Raw genomic sequence first — 19,324 nt, 5'->3', positions numbered from 1 at the left:
CCGTCTCACGGAGACCCCCACCCAGAACGCTCGGGCGTCGCCGATACCAGCCAATGCGAGGCCCTTCTTGCATGTTGTGCATCTCGACAAGGTCACGGAGTCGCACCTTCATGCCTCTTTCCCGGGGAAAAATACACTGTTCTTAAAGCGAACCCTAGATAGTTAATTGAAAACGACCAGCTCACTTGGGGTCCATTTATTCTTTGGCCGAGAGGAGAACTCCATGACAGGATTAAAGATAATGGATGATAACATATACATACACATAATGATATATTGTCCTATATCATCAGTTGGAGCTATCGAGAAATAATAATACCTCATCCATGATGTCCTAATCCATGACCAAATTGGCATCCTAAAATAATTAAGACTGGGAATCAATCCCTTCAATTTGCAATTAACAAGAGCTGGTCACGCACCGAAACGACAGAGATACTCCAGATTCTTTCGGTCGGCGAAGTAGACGGATAAGGGTGCACTCTTCCAACGCAATAAAATCAGCACATTCCTCCAGTGTTCAACAAATATTTGTGTAAATATAAAGCAACAATGTAAATGATTGATGAAAATTTTAATAACCTATTGGTACCAATGGACCATAAGATATTTTGACCTGTATAATATAACAACATTAAATAAAATAATCAGAAATAGATAATAAAATAATACCTATTTGCTCTGAATGCTAATACTTGGTTAGTAAACTACATAAAAACTTGCATGTATATGCTCTCGTAGTAGTTAAATTCAAGTATAAGATTTTACTTGATGACTTCCAAGTATCTCAATACTTAGAAAATTATGCAATGATGTGTTACATATATGAATGACATGCTGCTTCCACTAAAAGATAATTTACAGGCTCGTCATAATATGTGGAAAGCTTGCTTAAAACATATAACCAGTAGCAAAGTCAAACGTAGCAAAAGCACTTGCTCTACTGCCAACGTTTTGGAGCCTTCAGGGAAGATGATGACTGGCAATTGGTAGCTTTCCTTGTGCCTGGTGTGTGATGAAATATATGTTGAGCAATTGGTAGAGAGCAACAAAGAGTTTAATGTGATGAAAACGACATATATAGATGGATGCATTTGAACTTCCATTACTGAAAGCAAATATAGATATCATCGCTTGCACAAATAAGAAACTTTTTGAAAATTTATGGCTCTCAAAATTGAGCATGGAAAAGATCAACGGGTTTGATTGTTCAAATTGTCACTTACGTATTGGTCATTTTGTTTTGATTTATTAATGGAAGTATGGCTAACATATTGGTACCTACACCTTGAAACCACCATTTCCTTTTAATCTAACACTTCAACCCTTGTTTATTTCTTTTAGTTTTTTTTAGAGATTGTGACCTAACCTACATATGATTGTTACTGTCCCTTTTAGATATGTGAAACAATGTTATTGTCCCTTGGTCTAAGAATACATATAATTGTTAAAGATTTTTAATTTTTTCTAGTTCAATTATTCTTAATTATTTCATTAGATACTGTAATAGACTAAAGAACAATAACAAAATATCGAATTCTTCGTTTTTTTAATATTTAGTCAATAACCCTCCGTTGCAACAACATGCATGTAATAAACTAAAAAATAATGGTATCAAATTGTATATAGTGATACGATGAGGGCTGATCAGTCATTAGGAAAAAAATGTAACAACCAATATCTGAATAAACCAAAAAATAATCTAATGCAATTGCATGAACAATTGAACATAATTTTGAATTATCTGGTAAGGCATTCAAAGCTCCTTACTTTCTAAGATAATTTGCCTGGAAAAATACCACACTAAAGAGAATTAATCATTAGATGCCATGAGAATGGAACTGCAACAATAGCAGATTTCTACTTGCTGCTTTTCATGGCAATTATGAAACAGAAAATCATTCACAGTCATCAAAATTCAAGAGAAAATGAGCCAGATTTAATGACGTACTTGCAGACTTTGATGGTTCTTTCAATTTCAGTTTGGTAGATGTCACTTGTCCAGTTTTTGTAGGTGGTCTGGAGATTCTTGACTGAACTCTAGGTCTGCATTCAAACCAAATAAAGTAAAAGATCTCAGAGAAGAGAATCAACAGCTAAAACCACACCAAATAAAATGCTAAGCATAATAACATCACAAGCTGTTCCTTTTTTATTTATCAGCTAAATCTTATTTTTTGGTGTCATAAAATGGGAACACAAAGGAAAACTGCAGAAGCAAGAAAGAAAGATACATAAAAGTGGAAACTGCATTGAGTTAGAACAGATAATGATAGACATGTTCATATTAGAATTGAGTAAGCACACTGACAGCTTCACAAATTTAAAAAACAATAATTGGTGATGCAACATATATTTCAAAATGGTAAATATTTTTGTGTTGGCAGATAACAGCAACCATGCAATTGTGTTAAAAAATGAACTTACATCTTCCCTTTCGACATTTCCACTGATTTGATAGATTCAGGAAAAACACCAAACTCAGTGGAACTGCTTACTGAACCATCAGTTTCTGTGCCCACTGAAACCACACTGTCAGATATTTCACTTAATTTGTCTTCTAAATCCACATCTCTGAAGCCCACAAGGTAAGCATCAGCTTGCAATTTCTGATCTTTATCCCCTCCATTAGCCATGCAATGGTTTTCACTAAACTGAAAGCTGTTATCCAGATCAGAAGGAGCTTTATCAGTAGATATCACTAGCCTCGCACTGGACAATTGAGGGCCTAGTCTGGTTGTTCCACCCAAACATGGAATACCAGGAGAGGAAGAGTGAATCAACATGGCATTTCTCTCATTTTTTAGCATAGGAGACTGGGTTCTAAGATCTATGACCATTTGCAGTTGTTCAATTTCTTCATCCTTCCTTGCTACTGTGTCTTTAAGAAATCCCACCTGCATGAGCAACTAAGAAAAATAAGTAGACCTACTCAAACTTTATCGAACAACTGGCAAGAAACTCTAAATGAAGACAATAGTATGCCACCAATCTAGCAGGAATTCTTTCTATTCCAGGGTGGATCGATCATTAAAAAAAGTCTTAAATTCAAAAGAACATTTGTAGAAGGAAAAAACAAATTGAAGATGACTTATCCATGGCTCAAGTACAAATGTGCTACTTATTTTCAGTAGTTGTCATCACACTTACAATCTTTAAGGGTATATTAAAGAAATGCAGCCTTTTAAGCAAATATCTTGTATCAAAAGTGATTAGGTGATAAAAATTCAAAAAAATAAACATCAGTGACAACCTTTAAAACAACCCAAATAGAGAATCATGGATTTCACCAAAAAAACCTTTTATATTTTAAAATTACTCAGCAAATCACTCCCTAAATATGTATATTATCATAAAGATCAGCTTGACAAATGAAAGCTATTTGGGTCATTCTTTGACAGTGCCTCAATACTGAGAACTTTTCCATTTCATCCTATAGCAATAGCCACTTGACTAACAATTGCTCTGGGGCCTCAACATAACCCACATATGAGATAAGTTTTAGTACTAATATAGTTTTAGTTCTAAGATAGTTTTAGTACTAAGATATTTTCCATACTTTGCAGTTTGCAGTATTCCAGAACTACATGAGGAAACAAAAGAAATCAGTTTTTAATAGAGGGGATGATAGAGGGGGGTAACCTGTTCCAACAGATCTTTTATGTCCCTGCCATCTTTGTTACTACGTGCAGCACCTAACTCGACTCCAGACACTCTTTCAGCAAACTTTAGGGTACTAATTGTCTCTGAATACGATTCAATATCTGGATTAATTTGGACAAACATAAGTGTCTTGGCCTGTCCACCTGTGATTTAAATGTACAACCAAATTACTTTAGAATCAGCAATAAATTTATCAGATCAATGGATTGTCAATGAGAAGTACATTGTCAATGGAAATCTCCAAGCAAATGTGAGAGTCGGTACCTAAAGAACTTTGAAGAACTTGAGTTAGTTTGCTATTTCTGTAAGGAACATGAGTATTTTTTTGTGCTAAAGCAAAGATCACATCTCCAAGAGCGGACAGAGATTTGTTAATATGCTGTGCTTCCTTAAGTCTGTCTCCAGTTGCTTCAGACCGTTCAACTCTTTCGCTACCTGCAAGATCTATCAAATGAAGACAACCTCTTGAAGTTGATCCAGTCTTTAAATCCACACCTCGAACATGGACAGTTAGAATACTGCAGCAAAGAGAATTGATGATAAAGCAGTGAAGGCAAAATAGTATGTAAATTATGTGCGTGAACTGCCGTGAGAGAGGAAGACCTGTGAGATCGACTACTTCGCTCATTGAGAGCAGTTGAACCCACAGCTCTGTTTGTTTGTCCAATATGCATCAACTGCAGAACATCTGAAGTTGATTTGACAGGGTGCACACTAGCATCAGGCACAGCAAGTCCATTCGGTTGAGTACTACTCCAGACCCCAAGTGTGTTGCAAGTTACAGAAAATATAATTGCACTTTGACTTTAGATCTTAATGGTGTTCAAAATTCAAATATAGGTATTAGACTAAAGCAAATGATAAGTAGAAGTCATTACATAAAAACAATAATAGGCATATCATCAGCAACATATAAGATAGAAAAAGAAGCCAATAAAACTAACCAGTCTTGAGGAAAATTATGTTTATTTCTAAGAAGAAAAGAAACAGACATGCATAAAGGATATCTCTTTTGGGGACCATCATCTACAAGAAGATCACGCACTTGTTCATTGTATATTTCAACCATCTGGACACCCACTTCATAGAAATAACTATTTCTCCTATTTTCAGATATCTCAAAAAGGTCACTCAGAGCTCGATAGTTCACCCCCCAATCCTCCACGGATGCTGAAATAGGTCCACTCTTGAAACAAGATTTTCAAGAAAAAAAAAAAAACCAATTGCACACATAAGCATGTTCTCCATCAAAAAGAAAAAAAAATAACTGAAAATTAATAAAGGAAAAAAACATACCATTGTATAGGTTTTCCCAGATCCAGTTTGACCATATGCAAAAATACATACGTTGTAGCCATCAAGAACTGATCGTATTAAAGGTTGAATATCCGAGAATATTTCAGCTGTCAACATATTGGCAAGACAAAAGTAATATATTATGCTTCATAATATGAGAAAAAATCTATATCTAATATCATCCTAATCAAATAAACATATACCAGTTCTTAACTGTATAAAACATTGACAGTAGTTCTATTTTGAGAAAATATTCTACGATATACAAGATAATTTAAAAGAATCACAACCTTGAGAAGCAGCTAGATCAAATACTTTGTTAAACTTGAACATCCGATGTCCATCCTTCCCTTGTTTAGAGGGATTCACAATAAGGAGTTCACCACTCTCACCAATGTAATCTATCGTCGTTGACTTTTGATTTTGACCAGGAAGGAATGGTCTTATGCGGCAATACACTCTAATATTTCCTATTAAGTATAAAAATGAACTACAATTTAGAATATGTCTTCCACAGGTTACATAAATAGCCATACTTTTGCTAAATAGTTACCTTTCAGTTCCTGAACCTCATTATATAATCTCTGGTTCTCTGCAAGAACTTTATGATAATTATCAGCAGCATCTGCTAATACTTTCAACTTCAGCCCTGCAGGATGAGGATACAAGCAAAAGGCTAGTACTGGAGGGAGTCATCAAAAGTAAAAGCAGCTAAACATGCAAATATAGAGCTCCAGAATCCCAGTACCCAAATTAGTCATTTCTTCTCGACATCTCTTTTGAGAATGTACTATCTCCTGCTTGATGGAGATCGATGCTTTCCGTAAGTCCTGAGATAGTTGAAGTTTCCGGTCTCACTAGGAAAATAGATATATTGAAGAAAACGAAAAAAGATCAAAAAAGCCAAACCTGCATGGATTGCAGCTGAGAGTGTATGAAATTCCTGAAATTATTTTCCTTATTTTCCCAATTTTTGAATTTTAATTTTGAATTTTCCTCAAGTTCTTTTATCTTCTTCTTTGAATCTGCTAGAAGGAATTCAACTTCCTTTGTCTTCTCAACTAAGTGTGCTTTACTTTCCCTTGCCTTCTCCTCCAATTCTTGACAGCGATTTTCATACATCTTGTGTGTCATCGCAAGTTCCTGCTTAAGTTCCACAATTATACTTTCCATATCCTCTTTCTCCTTCATCAATTTAAATACTTCTTTCTCCCCAATGTTTTTCCTTTCTTCAATCTTCAGTTTCTCTGCCTACACCAATACACACTCAAATAAAATTAAGAGGTTGATTTTCGCTTAAGAAGCAATTCCAAGAAGAAACATCTCAAGTAATGTTGCTTTACATTGTACCCTAATTAGGCACTACAAGAACGCAACACATATTTTATGTGATGTTCCCAACAATTTTGACTACGTCCATGGTGCACCATGGTGTTCCATGCAGGTTTAATATGATGACTTACCCAGGAAGCTATTACAATGAAACACAGACAACAAGTTATGTCATGCATGAAGCAATCACAGCATCAGTAGTTTGATAACTCTACTAAAGCTAGATCTCCTTTAACAGAAACTATTCACAATTATTAATTACTCAATGGAACATCATAGTTTCATGCAGAGGTGAAACTATAGAACTAAATAAATTGCTATCTCTATGAAATTAAAAGTGTGCAACAATCGCTATATATTACAGAGGTGAATGCCTACCATAAAATCCTCAAAAAGAAAGGAGGAGCATCTCCCCACAAATTTACTAACCAGTAGTGACTCAGCTAGCTTTTCTACAGAGAGATGTTGCGTTGATTTTCTCAAATTTACAAATGACTCTAAAGCAACTGCAAGTATTATTTGCACAACTCCAAATGGTGAATGACGCCATTGGAATCACATTCTAGCGCAATATTTTTATGACATTTATTAACCTCATACAAGCTTCCCAAACAGCCACTGCCTTTGAGCATAAGCTAAAATGAAGTGGAAAGAGTTAAATTGCTTCTTGCCCCAATAGGATTTCTTGTAAGACACTTGTCAAAGAGCAAGCCCCACACTTGGCGGCATCAGGACTATAAGGCACATCGTTGTCAGTATCAAATCATGCCTGCAGGGAAGGTTTCTACTTAAAGCAGATGCAAATTCCTATCCTTTTAGCCAAGGATCCAGATTGCTAAAATAGCCATCAGACATGGAGTGAGTCCAATAACAATGGCAACACGGGAAGATAGCATTTACTAGAAAATCCACTAATATTAGCAACAATTACTTTGATTAAGGCTTCAAAATCAGCATCTTCTCAAATCTTTTCGTGGAACCTACCCTTAATGGCCAACCAGCCCAACATCCTAAAGGTTGAGCCCTTTTTTGCATGCCCAAAAATGCTATCAACATTGCTTAATTAACTGCTCGAACAGCTGTGTAATTACCAGTATTTATTAGCCCAGCCAAGCACTTGTAATAGACCATACAGCTCAATACTGCTTGGCTTGTTGCCTTTTTTCCCCCCTAACAATACAAGGTGGTATCAGTTAATATACCTTACATCTTTGCCCAATATTTGTTTGACAAGTTGGAAAAACCAGTATCGAACCCGTTTAAAGACCATGGCCAACATTAGCACTATCCATGATGAGTATAAGAAAACATTATTATCTTGCATGACCAAAATAACAACCTTCAGGATTGACATTAAAGTGCATCAAAAGACTTATGATTCCATGCTTTTCTCTACAGATGATGCATGGTTTCATGTCTTCAAGGGCTTTTATCACATCTATCCTACATGAGGGGGCAGAGTTGGGTAGACAGTTTTTAAGATGCCTATACAACCACATGAAATATCTGAAACATGCCCATAAAGAATTAAATTATCCAATACATATCATATATGCAACCTATTCATATTTATCATCAAAGTGAACTTTCAATAAATGGCATTCCACTTATCTCTAGGTGAATGATTAAGTTATAAATCTGGACCAGAATAACCGAAACATCCTGGCTATGTCAAATTGTTTGCCATTGTTGACAGTATAAAGGCTTTACACAGCTCACATTTCAAAATAATTATTTCAAATAGAGGGCAAATGGGTCATTTTTATAAATATACTGCAACGACTGGACTCTAACAAGTTTAAAAATGTAATCAAGCCTAAAGGTTATCCAAGCTTGGAACAGGGTCACTTGCAGTTTTAAATAGTAGAAACAAGTTAAAATGAACCATCCTAATCATCACAAAAATCTAACAATTAAATTGATGCAAATTCTCACTGAACTGTTCATTCTTAAAGGGGCATCACATGTCTAAGCTACTGGAGTTCAATCATTTGAATTGCCATCATATTACTAGGGGCAGGAAGGAAGTGATTTTGGAACAGACAGGAAAGAAACCAATAATTAGCTCGTGCAATTCAATCTTTTGGCACATGAAAACACACTTTACATGTTAACATTTTAGAAGCAAGAACAGGTCATTTAGTTCTGAGCATGTCATCCTTACAGAGCAAAGGGTAGAAACAATCTAAAACTCACTGGTCCTGGCCACTGAGAACTTGAATCTCTAGGATTTTACTACTAACTTGTGTCATTGATATGGAAGTAAAAGAATTTATGTTTGCTTTCCAATTCCACAATCTATCTTTAGCCACTCAACAGCAGAAAAGCAATAGAGGACACTAAAAATCATAGATAGTAGGTTTTGATTCATCCCTCACACCTATTTATTCAGTCTAGGTACATAGTTTCTTGAAATCACATCATTTAGCAGAAGCAATTCACAATTTTCAATATGTAGCACAAAATGATTTACTGTATTATCACCATGTGACAGCAAAAATACTTCTGTGCAACCCAAAGTAGCAGTAACTCTTTTAGCACAAAAGAGAACATCCCCACCCTTGCCCGAAAAAAGAAAACATATACAGAGAGAGACAGAGAGAGAAATACAAATGGTGCAGCACAAGATACAATAAAACAGATTTTAGCTCTACCAGATATCTTCTGATGATATAGTAGAGTTTATTGCTGCATGATGCTTCTTTGAGAAGTCAAAATTTGCTGTGACAACTGATCCAATTTTATACACTTCTGTAAATATAATGCATCGATCATTAAGAGAGAGATGATCATCTCACCATCAACTACAGAAGAGAGGTAAGCACACAAGTACTCATATGAAGTGCAAAAACACAAAACAGAAGTTGTCAAAACTAGACAAGGACATATGAAGAGGCGAGTATATGTCTAGGTTTTTACTAGTTTCTATAACTAAGAACCGCTAGAAAGAAGACAATGAGACAGATCCAGGAAAATATCCCCCTTTTAATGCTTGGTGTGCTCAAAGCTGAATATGCATGATCACATATGTATATAGAATCTTAAACAATGCCATGAATCAAGGTTAGTTGAGAAGGCTTGACATGTAGGCTCATGAAAAGATCAAACATGAGGGTCACTAACCACAAATGTAGGATAAATCACATAGTTATTTGAAAGCCTAGCATACATATTTATGCTTATTGCTTGATTTAAAGTCACAGGGTAACTGCTGCCAAATAAACTCAAAAAGCATCACCCTCATCAACCATTTTATATCTTTCATAGACATGTCAATTTGGATGAAGCATCAACGAAGTCTATGTTTTAACATTTCCTTCCATCCTTACGAATGCAATGCATTTATACCTATATGCATACAAATATCAAAGTGAAAGTAGTCACAATGTGCGAGAATTTAAATGTTGTTTTGAAAAGATAATCTTTCTATCATTTGTTGAAGATACAATGATAGTTTGAGGGCAGATTAAGAATGTCAATGTACAAAGGCAAAAGATTCTGAATGCTTTTGGACAGCATTAAACAAGCAAGAAGACAGATACGACAAAAGGTTCTAATACAATAGCATACAATTTCAACACAATTGGCAGAAAAAAAACCTATACCTTTGTCAGCTGGAGCTGGTGCATGACTATCTGCAACAATAAACACAGAGCCAAGTTGTCAAAATAGCACAACACTTGAGTATTGGAATATGATAACATGATGGGAACTAATCAGTAAGTACCTTGTTTTCTTCATGTGTCCCTTTTGCTAATTCTTCTAGCACCCTGATTCTTGATAGATATTTCTCTTCACGGACCTTAATGAGATTATTTTGCTGCAGATAACCAACCATTAGAGAACTATAAAAGAGAACTGTTGAATGTCATGTGTCTCTTACATTTCTTATATGATCAGCTTGAGTTGAAATACGGCGTTCTATCTCTTGCACAACTCTCTTTAATAAGCATGCTACACGCTAAGGATGGAAGAAAAGAGAAGTGATTAAAACATCAAATCAGGAAAGTCAAACGATAGACTTGCAAGTAGAAGCACATGGGCCTTTAGAGTAAACCAATTATTTGCTCTTCCTGCAACATACATGAGGTATCTCCCCATTCCTCCTCTCAATACTTTCATCAAGGATCCCATTAATAATGCTTAAAAGTGATCGAGTTGGAGCATTCTGCATCCAAGGATGTGAGAAGAAAATTATGTGATATGCTAGTGGTCAATGATTCCACAATAGAGAATCAAACATTCTTTATGATTAGTATATCTGAAAAGCTTACATCTAAACAGTTCGATTTCAACATTTCTGAAATTTTAGCAGCTGAAAGATCAGAATAACGCCCCTGTCTCAATTGGAAAACTTCATGAAAGTTATGTCCAACATGATGTAGCAGAGCAGCTGATGACTCTACAAAATTATTCGGAGACTGTCAACATATGTTTATTACTTTCATTATTATCTGAAAAGAAGGAATGAAACAATGTCTAGACAACTATTATACAGCCAAAACATTTACCAATCAAGAAATGGCACAACCTATCATCCTTAAATTATAAAAAAAACTACTGAAAAACATTATCATACTGTGTAATGTGTATATGGGTGCTCCCATGTGATGACCTTGTATGGCTTTAATGACAGTTTGAGAGATCTACAAGTAGCATATATAAGTTTGCTAATCGACAGTTGCTAATGGTAAGGAAGAATAGAAATAAATAGAAGTGAGACAGAAACTGGAGAGAATCGTTGCACAAATGAAATGCGCCAAGTACTTAAGCTTCCAGCATTAGAGATTAAAGTAACTCACAATTCCAGAAAAATGAAAATCCATGATCAACAGTAACAATTATAAAATGAAATCTCAAAGATTTCAGAAGACTAGGTGGATCATCTATCAAAAACAAACATACATAGGAGCTCTTTAGCACAAGTGGTGACTGCTAAATGTATTCCACCACCTAGATTTCACAATGCTATCCTTGTGCAGAGTAGAATGAGCACGTGCACCAACTTACATTAGATCTAGAAATCCAAACTCCTTGTGCAAAAGCTCAAATGGATAGTAGACTTTTTTCCTAGGCTATTTTCTATCCACTACAATCTTTATATTCCCTTTCCAACTTCAACAGGTATTCAGTCCTCTTGGCATCATGAAGTCCCCAATCCAATGATAAGTTTTAATGGCCTTTAAACAACAAGAACAATTTAATAACGATTTGGGCAAGTTACCATTAACATAACAAACCTTCTGGAAGTTTCCACCTCTTTCTTAGCTGGATTGCAGATTTGTCCAAGTCAGGGTGGCCATCTTCCATGCTATCCAAGTTCAAATGATCTCTGACGGACAGAAGACACTCCACAACCGCAGAAATAGATCCCTGAAACAATAGGATGCATAGTAGCAACAAAATATGTACAAGAGTATCATGACCACATCAGATTAAGTCAACAGGAACATGAAATTTCACTCTCATCAAGCACAGTTTTCATGAGAGGACATGCTACGAGTTCAGGTCCTGTTTTTTTTCAAATCTAACAGAGATGTGCACTATTACCTGCTCTAGATCCACAATTCTGAAACTAGGCAAACACAGTTCATCCACAACCGAAATGAACTTCTTAATAGTAATCAACCTCTTCTCAGAAGGATCATAAGTACCTCGTGGACTCTGCAGTACAAGTTCAAATCAAAAATGGAGAACAAGCAATCACCATGAGGCACAAATATCTTTGTAAGATCATCATGCTTTAGAAGAGTTGCCATTTGCCATTGATTCATACCTCCGAGAAAAAAGGATTGATCCTGCCCAATATTCGACAAAGGACAGTCCCATCCAACAGCCTAGCTCTCAGTTCCTCATCCGAGGCATCTTCCGGCGCATTAAAATCCAGGAACAGACTATTCAGCCACCGAATTACATCTGATTGCTTCTTCCCTGAGCACGTAAAGAAACAGACTTTTCATTGTTTACCTACCTACACAGAATTTGTTCGGCCGATCACTAAAAAATTAAGAACTTACCTGCATTCCCTTCGGCATCCGCAGTTCCCATGCTATCTTTTGTCCTGTAATTCACTTCAAGGCTCATCAGACCAACTTGAGCACGACGCTTTTCATTTCACACCTTCTCATTCCACCTCAGTGCAACAACACGCCCGTGAATCCCTCCAAAAACACAAACCAAGACCCCAACTAACTCGAAAAAGATGTCACCCTTGGAGCAATGCTGCACTCCTGAGTCGAGATCTCATCAGGTAACGTCCTTTCCTTGTGGAAGAATGCGTACCCAGCCTAATAGGAAATTAGGGCACCGAGAAGAAACGAATCTGAGTCGGATCGGAAAAAGAAACGAAGCAAGATCCGAGAACACCCACAAACCTGGACCGGAGGCGGAACCGCAGCAGATTTAGCGTTCGGGGTCAGCTCCGAGCAGAGAGATTCGGTTTTCCGGGGAACGCCAGCCAGGTGGAAATTGTTGGGGGTTTCCTTGCTCGTTGAGGTGGGTATGGAGTGGAGAAATCTTGAAATAATTTATTACCGCTTTCCTCTCTCTCTCTCTCTCTCTCTCTCTCTCTCTTTATCTGCCTTCGTAACTTTTGTTTTATTTCGTCCTTGACGTGCGCCAACTCTCGGAGCTCCCTAGCTCTGCTTTCTCTTCTCCATCGCTTTCGCCTTTGGTCGCTTGACGGCGTTAGGTATCTCGACGGCGGGCCATTTCACCTCGTAAGGAAGAAACGTGACCGTCTATTCGATGAAACAGAACTTCCCGCACCGGGTGAAACTAAATGACGTCTCCTCACGGGACCCGCATCGGTCCCACTTCCATCTCTCCCGTTCTTTAACTTAGCGGTGCGGGTAAGTGAGAAAAGGGTAAGAAAAGTTATTTTTTTTTCTTTTTTAATTGAACTTCCATTTGAATGTTAAATTTAAGGCTTAAATTCTCTTTCAACTACGAAAACGTCACTACGTTTACCCGATGAACACCTTACCCGATACACCGTGCGTGCCTTGTGACGTCAGGCACCCTGCGGGGCGCGCGCTACCGTGGTCAAGAGGTAGGTAAGAAGTCGGGTAGCCCACGACTGGGTCAGCAAAGATTCGCTAAATCAGGTAAGGTCAGAGACGGCAAACGGGGTTTGACGGCGCTCGCCATTTGCGCGGATTCGTATTATTTAATCTCAATTCCTTTCCCGCCTTGCGGAGAGGTTTGGTGCGTCGGAGGGGTTCCGCCGCGTCAGCCGCATATTTGTCACGGGGAAGGACCCGAATCAGCTCTGAAACTCTTTCGGGGTGACGCGTGCTTCCCCGCTGTGAGAAGCTTCATTCATGACGTGGCTCGCCGACCCAATTGTGGAACCAGACACAAAATCGGGAGCTCCAGCGTCAGCTGTCAGGGGTGACTCAACCCGCCGAAGAGCTTTGTTCCTTCCCAGATACTTTTCGTCTCCGATCATGTGCATCACCTACCTGCCCGGTGGTGGCTCTACAGATGGGTACCACGTGGGGCCCACGGTGACTTCAAACACAAGGCACGCACGCACGCCCGCCGATACTCTCGTGAACCGACCATTTCGACATACGTAATCAGGTCACTATATGGGTTGCCACATCGCTCCATCACATCAACCATCAAACTATGTACTCGACACCCTTAAATGGATCTCTAATGTTGGTCCACATTTCTAGAGACGAAGATAAGGTTAAAGGAATAACACCATAAGAATGGAGCCACGATACGACAGTGCCATCAATGAACCGATGATAACAGTAAGTGGAACAAGAACTTTCGTTTCCAGGGAAAAGTGTTGCCTAAAGATTGAAACCGTTGCGGTAAAATGATTCCAAAAGGAAAGAGCTACAAAGCAATTAATAATGCCTCTTGGACATTGACCTCAATGGAGAAGACAAAGGGAATGGGTAAGCAAATTTACCTGGCTGCAATACAAGATGATTGCTGCAGAGTTTACTACTGCAGCATGACATTCCCTATTGCAGCCGTACTTGATGAATGGAGTTTTAAACAAAGAAGCTGTGAGAATCTTGGTGATCATTTTAAAGCCTGAGCACCCAACTTGAACACGTTGTATATCCTCAAGTACAGTTATATTAAACACATCACTTCCAACCAAATCATGCTTCTGTTAAATGCTTACATGGGTCACAGATGAATTTAGAGTTGGCAAGTGCAGGGAATGTAAACTCGGGCGAAGTTTAACTAATTCGTTATGAAATATTCCAAACAGATGAACATTAGAAGCACCAGACAATAAAGTCAGAAATTATGGGTGGAATTCATGGATACCAATACATGAAACTTCGTCCTCAATTAAAAGTTCAAGAAATGTTCAAAAGTAGCAACAGACTAGTCATACCTGGCTCCAAATCCTTTGTGCTGAACCATGAATCTATATCCTGATTTGATTCCAAAACAGATCCTGGAAACAGTATCAGCATCCTTACAATTAAGTTTACTATGTCAACAGTCATCTGCACAACATCATAGTAGAACAAAATGATTTTAGGAAGATTAACCAAAAACAAAAAACTCAAGTATCTTTGCAAACAACTTTAGGCGCCCACTTATCAGATTTTCAGAGCTGTTGAGATGAAGCCCTCGAATTCTTTAATGGATGATGAAGCAACTTATGCTACATTGAAAAGAGCAAAAAAAACACCAAGTTGTTGGATAAATGGAGAAAGATTGATAATGCAGAATAAAGAACAGATGCAAGAGTAAAGAAAAGAGAGAATTTGAATGCCCGTTACATGTTGAGTTGCACAACCAAATATCTGAAGTCATATGACATGTTAGAAAATCATATAAAGGATTCTCATCATCCTTGACTGAGAAGACTATATAGTCCAAACATACAGAAAATGCAGCCTAAAAAACCTGTTGTATAAGAGCAAAGAAGAAAAGACAACTTTTTTGTGCTGTTTCTTCTACAGTATATTTTGTGTTGAATTAAGTGTAGACATATCCCAATAGCTTGCAATAATACAAAAACCATTGAATAGCTAACTGATGAACATCTCCAGAAGAGGAGGGGAAAAAACTCGTGGTAGCCTACAAGAAAATGACCATAGTGATTAACTTCTAGTTATACCCCATCCTACTTTAAAAGCATTCAAACACAGTCTAATAACTCATAGGAATCAGTCTAATCAGAGGAATCTAGGATGACAACTTAGTTCAGAAAATCTCAATTTGTCACACTTAGATGTTCAGCTTTCCCTCACATGCCAAAGATGAAGTGAAATCAGACCTTCTATATCTGGGAACAATTGCTGCATTTGAGGGCAGACTTGGAACAATAGTAAGGTTGCTCTTTTGGAGACCAGACATCCCATAGACTCAGTCCCAGCATATCCATAATCTGCAGATTTTATGTTATGTAATTATGCAAACATCTCAAACTACTAGAACAACTTAAAGTAAGGATAGCCACAAAAATTCTCATGTACCATAACATAATAGTCCCCTTGGCGGCCCTTGTAATGGACTCGTGGCATCCCATGTATACCACCAAGAGTGCTACAAAAAATAAAAGATAATATTGGTCAGAGAGTTAAAAAATGTGATTTCCTCTAGAAAAGTTCATCACTGAAAGTCTGAAACTTACTTGTAAACCTGCCATTCATAAGGTGGACCATAATTACATCCCTTACTGTTCCTATGTTCAAACTTTAATGCTACCTGTCATTAAGTCATTGCATATTATGTTAAGAATACTTATTAAAGATCATTAATTGTGATTGTAAAAAATTTCCACACTTTACGGCATTAGAACCAGTAGTCGTATCATTTGCATTGGTAGGTGAAATATGGCGACCAACATAAACTTGCCCAAATCCTCCTTTGCCTAGCTTCCTTTCAACTTTGTATACTGGTGAATTGCTGACTTGAACCTGTAGGAAAGATAAGTCAATCTCTATAAATATACAAACTGTTGGAGTAAACTGTAGCAGAAACAAGAAATGATGCAAAATAGCTCTGTGACTGCAATTAAAAGGTAATTCCCTCATAAAAAAATATTGTCTCATGCGACATTGCTGACTACATATGAAATGCTAGTGATAATTTACTCTAAACTGTAAAACCAAAAGTACAATTAGATGACATATATTGCACTTACGATAAAAATAAGAGAAGGTAGCCCAGTACATAATCCCATCATTGTGGGGCCTGACGATAACTAACACTACAAATTAGGATAGCAATGTAACTAAGAAAGATTTCATGATACAGCTTTTGATTGGAATTAAATATAAGTTGCTTCTATTATGATAATATAACTACTATAAATCAGTTTTCGCCCATCAAACACAAGAACGTATCGTCTATACAAAGTACAAAGTGTCTCTTGCTTCTTCTTTTTTTTGCTTTTGTAAATGATGTTCCTAGCACAGTGGCAGCAAGAAAACTTAAAATTGCATTAAACCTGAGCAACTCATTTTTCATTCAATTTGTCAATGAGCTAGCATGATTTCCCCCTGCCCCCCACAGACATCTCAGAAATATCCAAAGAAACCCATCTGTTAAAACATGAGTTCTCCAAGATCAGGAAGAATCAGAAAATGCAATCAACAAGAATTCAGCAACTCATTAACTGCATCAAGGTGCAGGGTCTTTCATATTACTCATATTAAGATTTTTTTTTTCTGTTTTGAATGCTACCTAACACTTGCCTAACACATCTGAAGACTGAATTTCTTGGCCACAAACTACTGAATACACGTCACATCAATGAAAAATGAGTACCTCAAAAGAAAGGAAAACAAAATGGCACATGCTCTTTATGTGGATTCATTTAACCCTTGAAAGTAGAGGTAGTTCCTGACAAGAAAGAAGAGAAACAGAATATAAATGTTGAACTCCAGATTAACCTCAGGAGAGAAGATCTTAAACAATTTTCTGATTTATTTACAAAATAAATTTACATAACAAAAAATTCTGATCAACTTCTTATCAAATATATACCACGGACATGTTAGCCTAAAGGCCAGTAACTGCAGTTTGCTGCAAGTTTAGTTCAGAATATCACAATATGAATTACAGGACATAGTGAAATAGCATATATATAAACGTGTGACCCGAATTATGCAATATGTAGGTAATTGAATCCATTGCAATTTTTCATCCACATGTTAAGCTAAATTCGACATGGAATATGATAAATGACACATCTCACTATTGACAATTAGATGATGACATGCATGGAGTTCAATAATTTATACATTTACCAATATCATAGCCATGAGTTATATGACAAGTTGATACTGATTAACAAATAGTCAGGGCTGCACAGCATAACAATTAACTATCCAAAGTATCTTACTTCATAGAACAGTATTTTGCTTTTACTTATTTTGTCCAATCCTACTCATATAACCACAGTGTTAGTTTCTTCCTAAATAATCCCAGACTAATTTTGTACAATGTCCCATTATTACCTAGCTTTATGCACAGATGAAAAATCTAGAAATGGTATGCTTGTACAGATATCTGTCCCATACAAGTATTTCCAACTTTTTTTCTGAACCTGACAGGGCAATTTCAAATCTCAGTAGTGCCAATAAAGAGAGTGGTTGCATGAATAAATAAAACCATCCGATGCACAGATAAATTACAAAAATCCATGGAAAAAAATCTATGATCAGCGCTCAGTGAACACAGAAAAAACTTTCTAAATTGCCAAAATCTCATCTGCTTAGTACCAAATCTAAAGAAGTTAACGCAATGGAGATTATGTTTCGCAAAATTATCAGTAAACTTGATCAGATTAGTTGCTCTCTTTCAACATAAACTGATTGAAAATCAACAAAAGAAAGACAAAAATCTCATCTGCTTAGTACCAAATCTAAAGAAGCTAACGCAATGGAGATTGTTTTTCATAAAAATGTCGGTGAAATTAATCAGATTAGTTGTTTTCTTTCAACATAAACTGATTGAAAAGCAAGAAAAGAAAACCAAAATATCATCTGCTTAGTGCCAAATCTAAAGAAGCGAACGCAATGGAGATTATTTTTTATAAAACTATGGGCAAACTTGATCAAAACAGTTGCACTCTTTCAATATAAACTGATTCAAAAGTAAGAAAAGAAACCAAAACCACATAACTTGAATGTCACCAGACTAATCGACAGAAAACCAGCAAAACCTCATAACCACCGGCGCAAAAGAAGCAAATGTCTCACCTTTTCTGGGAGAGGGGCCGTGCTCGTCTCGTCCTCCCCACCAGGGAGCTTATCTGGGCTCGTCGCCCCACGATCGTAGTCATTCATCTTCCTCTCCCCGACCTCTTCCAGTTTCTCCTCCCCACCCAAACCTCTAACCTCGCCGCGGTCCTCTACTAAACCAATCTCCTCCCTCCGCTCGGGGGACCTCGTCGCCGGCGGGTTCTGGCCCACTGGCTGCTGGTTCCTCGCCGCCCGACTGCGCCTGGTGCTCGGCCGCTCAGCCTGGACCACCGGATTCGCCTGCGCCCGGCCCCTGCACACTCCGCTGCACAGCTCCGGAATCCTTCATCGACCCGACCCCATGCCTCGAAACCCTATATATCTTGGACCAATTCAACCGCAGCTCGAAGAGGAAGAAGAGTACGAGCCCTAACAGCCTGGAGCGACGACGGAAGGAGCGCCCTATCGCGCTTGGAGTCTGCGTTGGATCGATGATTCGAGGGAAAGGATATGGGATCGGGCGTCGTGTCGGAGGAGAATCGGAAGTAGGGGGGTTTCGACGCGGGGGAAAGTGGAGCTACTCGCTGAGCACACACAGGTGGTGGGTATTTTTGCCGGAACGGGAATAAAATATCGGGTTACTGTCTCGGATTGAATGGAAATTTGCCCGTGACAGGTTAACCCGACCCGAACCGGAGATTGCCCATTTCGGGATGGCAAACGGACAGTTTTTCTGTAGGAAAGTAATCAGTTACTTTTGGCCGATAAAGATTATGATCGGTTGATAATAAAATATTGAAATCATTTACTCCTTACAAAAGAAAAAAAAATTGATATATGAAATTTGTAGCGTTAAT

The 19,324-nt window shown here is 37.6% G+C and overlaps 2 protein-coding genes across 9 annotated transcripts; both read right to left on the bottom strand.

Annotated features, from left to right (window-relative positions):
* Positions 1-738: 738 nt before the first annotated feature.
* On the bottom strand, positions 739-12,933 carry LOC103974497 (kinesin-like protein KIN-14C). Of its 2 annotated transcripts, XM_009389348.3 has the most exons (22): positions 12,666-12,930; positions 12,309-12,578; positions 12,068-12,222; positions 11,842-11,955; positions 11,532-11,664; positions 10,566-10,693; positions 10,376-10,459; positions 10,175-10,252; positions 10,019-10,111; positions 9,897-9,926; positions 5,869-6,210; positions 5,708-5,789; positions 5,513-5,608; positions 5,250-5,429; positions 4,960-5,066; positions 4,671-4,849; positions 4,267-4,431; positions 3,928-4,181; positions 3,643-3,806; positions 2,428-2,897; positions 1,952-2,046; positions 739-1,005 (listed from the first exon to the last, which is right to left on the bottom strand). In XM_009389348.3, the coding sequence occupies exons 2-22, from the start codon at positions 12,373-12,375 to the stop codon at positions 941-943; spliced, it is 3,081 nt and encodes a 1,026-aa protein (XP_009387623.2). In that variant the 5' UTR covers positions 12,376-12,578; positions 12,666-12,930; the 3' UTR covers positions 739-940. The 2 variants fall into 2 exon arrangements, with proteins under 2 accessions (XP_009387623.2, XP_064969555.1); XM_065113483.1 differs by lacking the exon at positions 5,250-5,429 and having other exon boundaries at positions 12,666-12,933.
* Positions 12,934-14,482: 1,549 nt separating this feature from the next.
* LOC135615245 (casein kinase 1-like protein HD16) lies at positions 14,483-19,088 on the bottom strand. 7 transcript variants are annotated; one of them, XR_010487934.1, is made up of 7 exons: positions 18,486-19,087; positions 16,068-16,196; positions 15,911-15,984; positions 15,753-15,822; positions 15,554-15,664; positions 14,868-14,935; positions 14,483-14,774 (listed from the first exon to the last, which is right to left on the bottom strand). XR_010487934.1 is itself a non-coding variant. In XM_065113493.1 (7 exons), the coding sequence occupies exons 2-6, from the start codon at positions 17,077-17,079 to the stop codon at positions 15,557-15,559; spliced, it is 411 nt and encodes a 136-aa protein (XP_064969565.1). In that variant the 5' UTR covers positions 17,080-17,124; positions 18,486-19,087; the 3' UTR covers positions 14,483-14,935; positions 15,554-15,556. The 7 variants fall into 7 exon arrangements, 6 of the variants coding, with proteins under 6 accessions (XP_064969565.1, XP_064969560.1, XP_064969561.1 ...); XM_065113493.1 differs by adding an exon at positions 17,050-17,124 and having other exon boundaries at positions 14,483-14,935; XM_065113488.1 differs by lacking the exon at positions 14,868-14,935 and having other exon boundaries at positions 18,486-19,088.
* Between the last annotated feature and the right edge of the window lie 236 nt (positions 19,089-19,324).

Source organism: Musa acuminata, chromosome BXJ2-6 (genome assembly GCF_036884655.1).
Source record: "Musa acuminata AAA Group cultivar baxijiao chromosome BXJ2-6, Cavendish_Baxijiao_AAA, whole genome shotgun sequence".
NCBI classification, from domain to species: domain Eukaryota; kingdom Viridiplantae; phylum Streptophyta; class Magnoliopsida; order Zingiberales; family Musaceae; genus Musa; species Musa acuminata.
The sequence above is the reverse complement of the archived record's forward strand: the minus strand, read 5'-3'. Positions and strand labels throughout refer to the sequence as shown.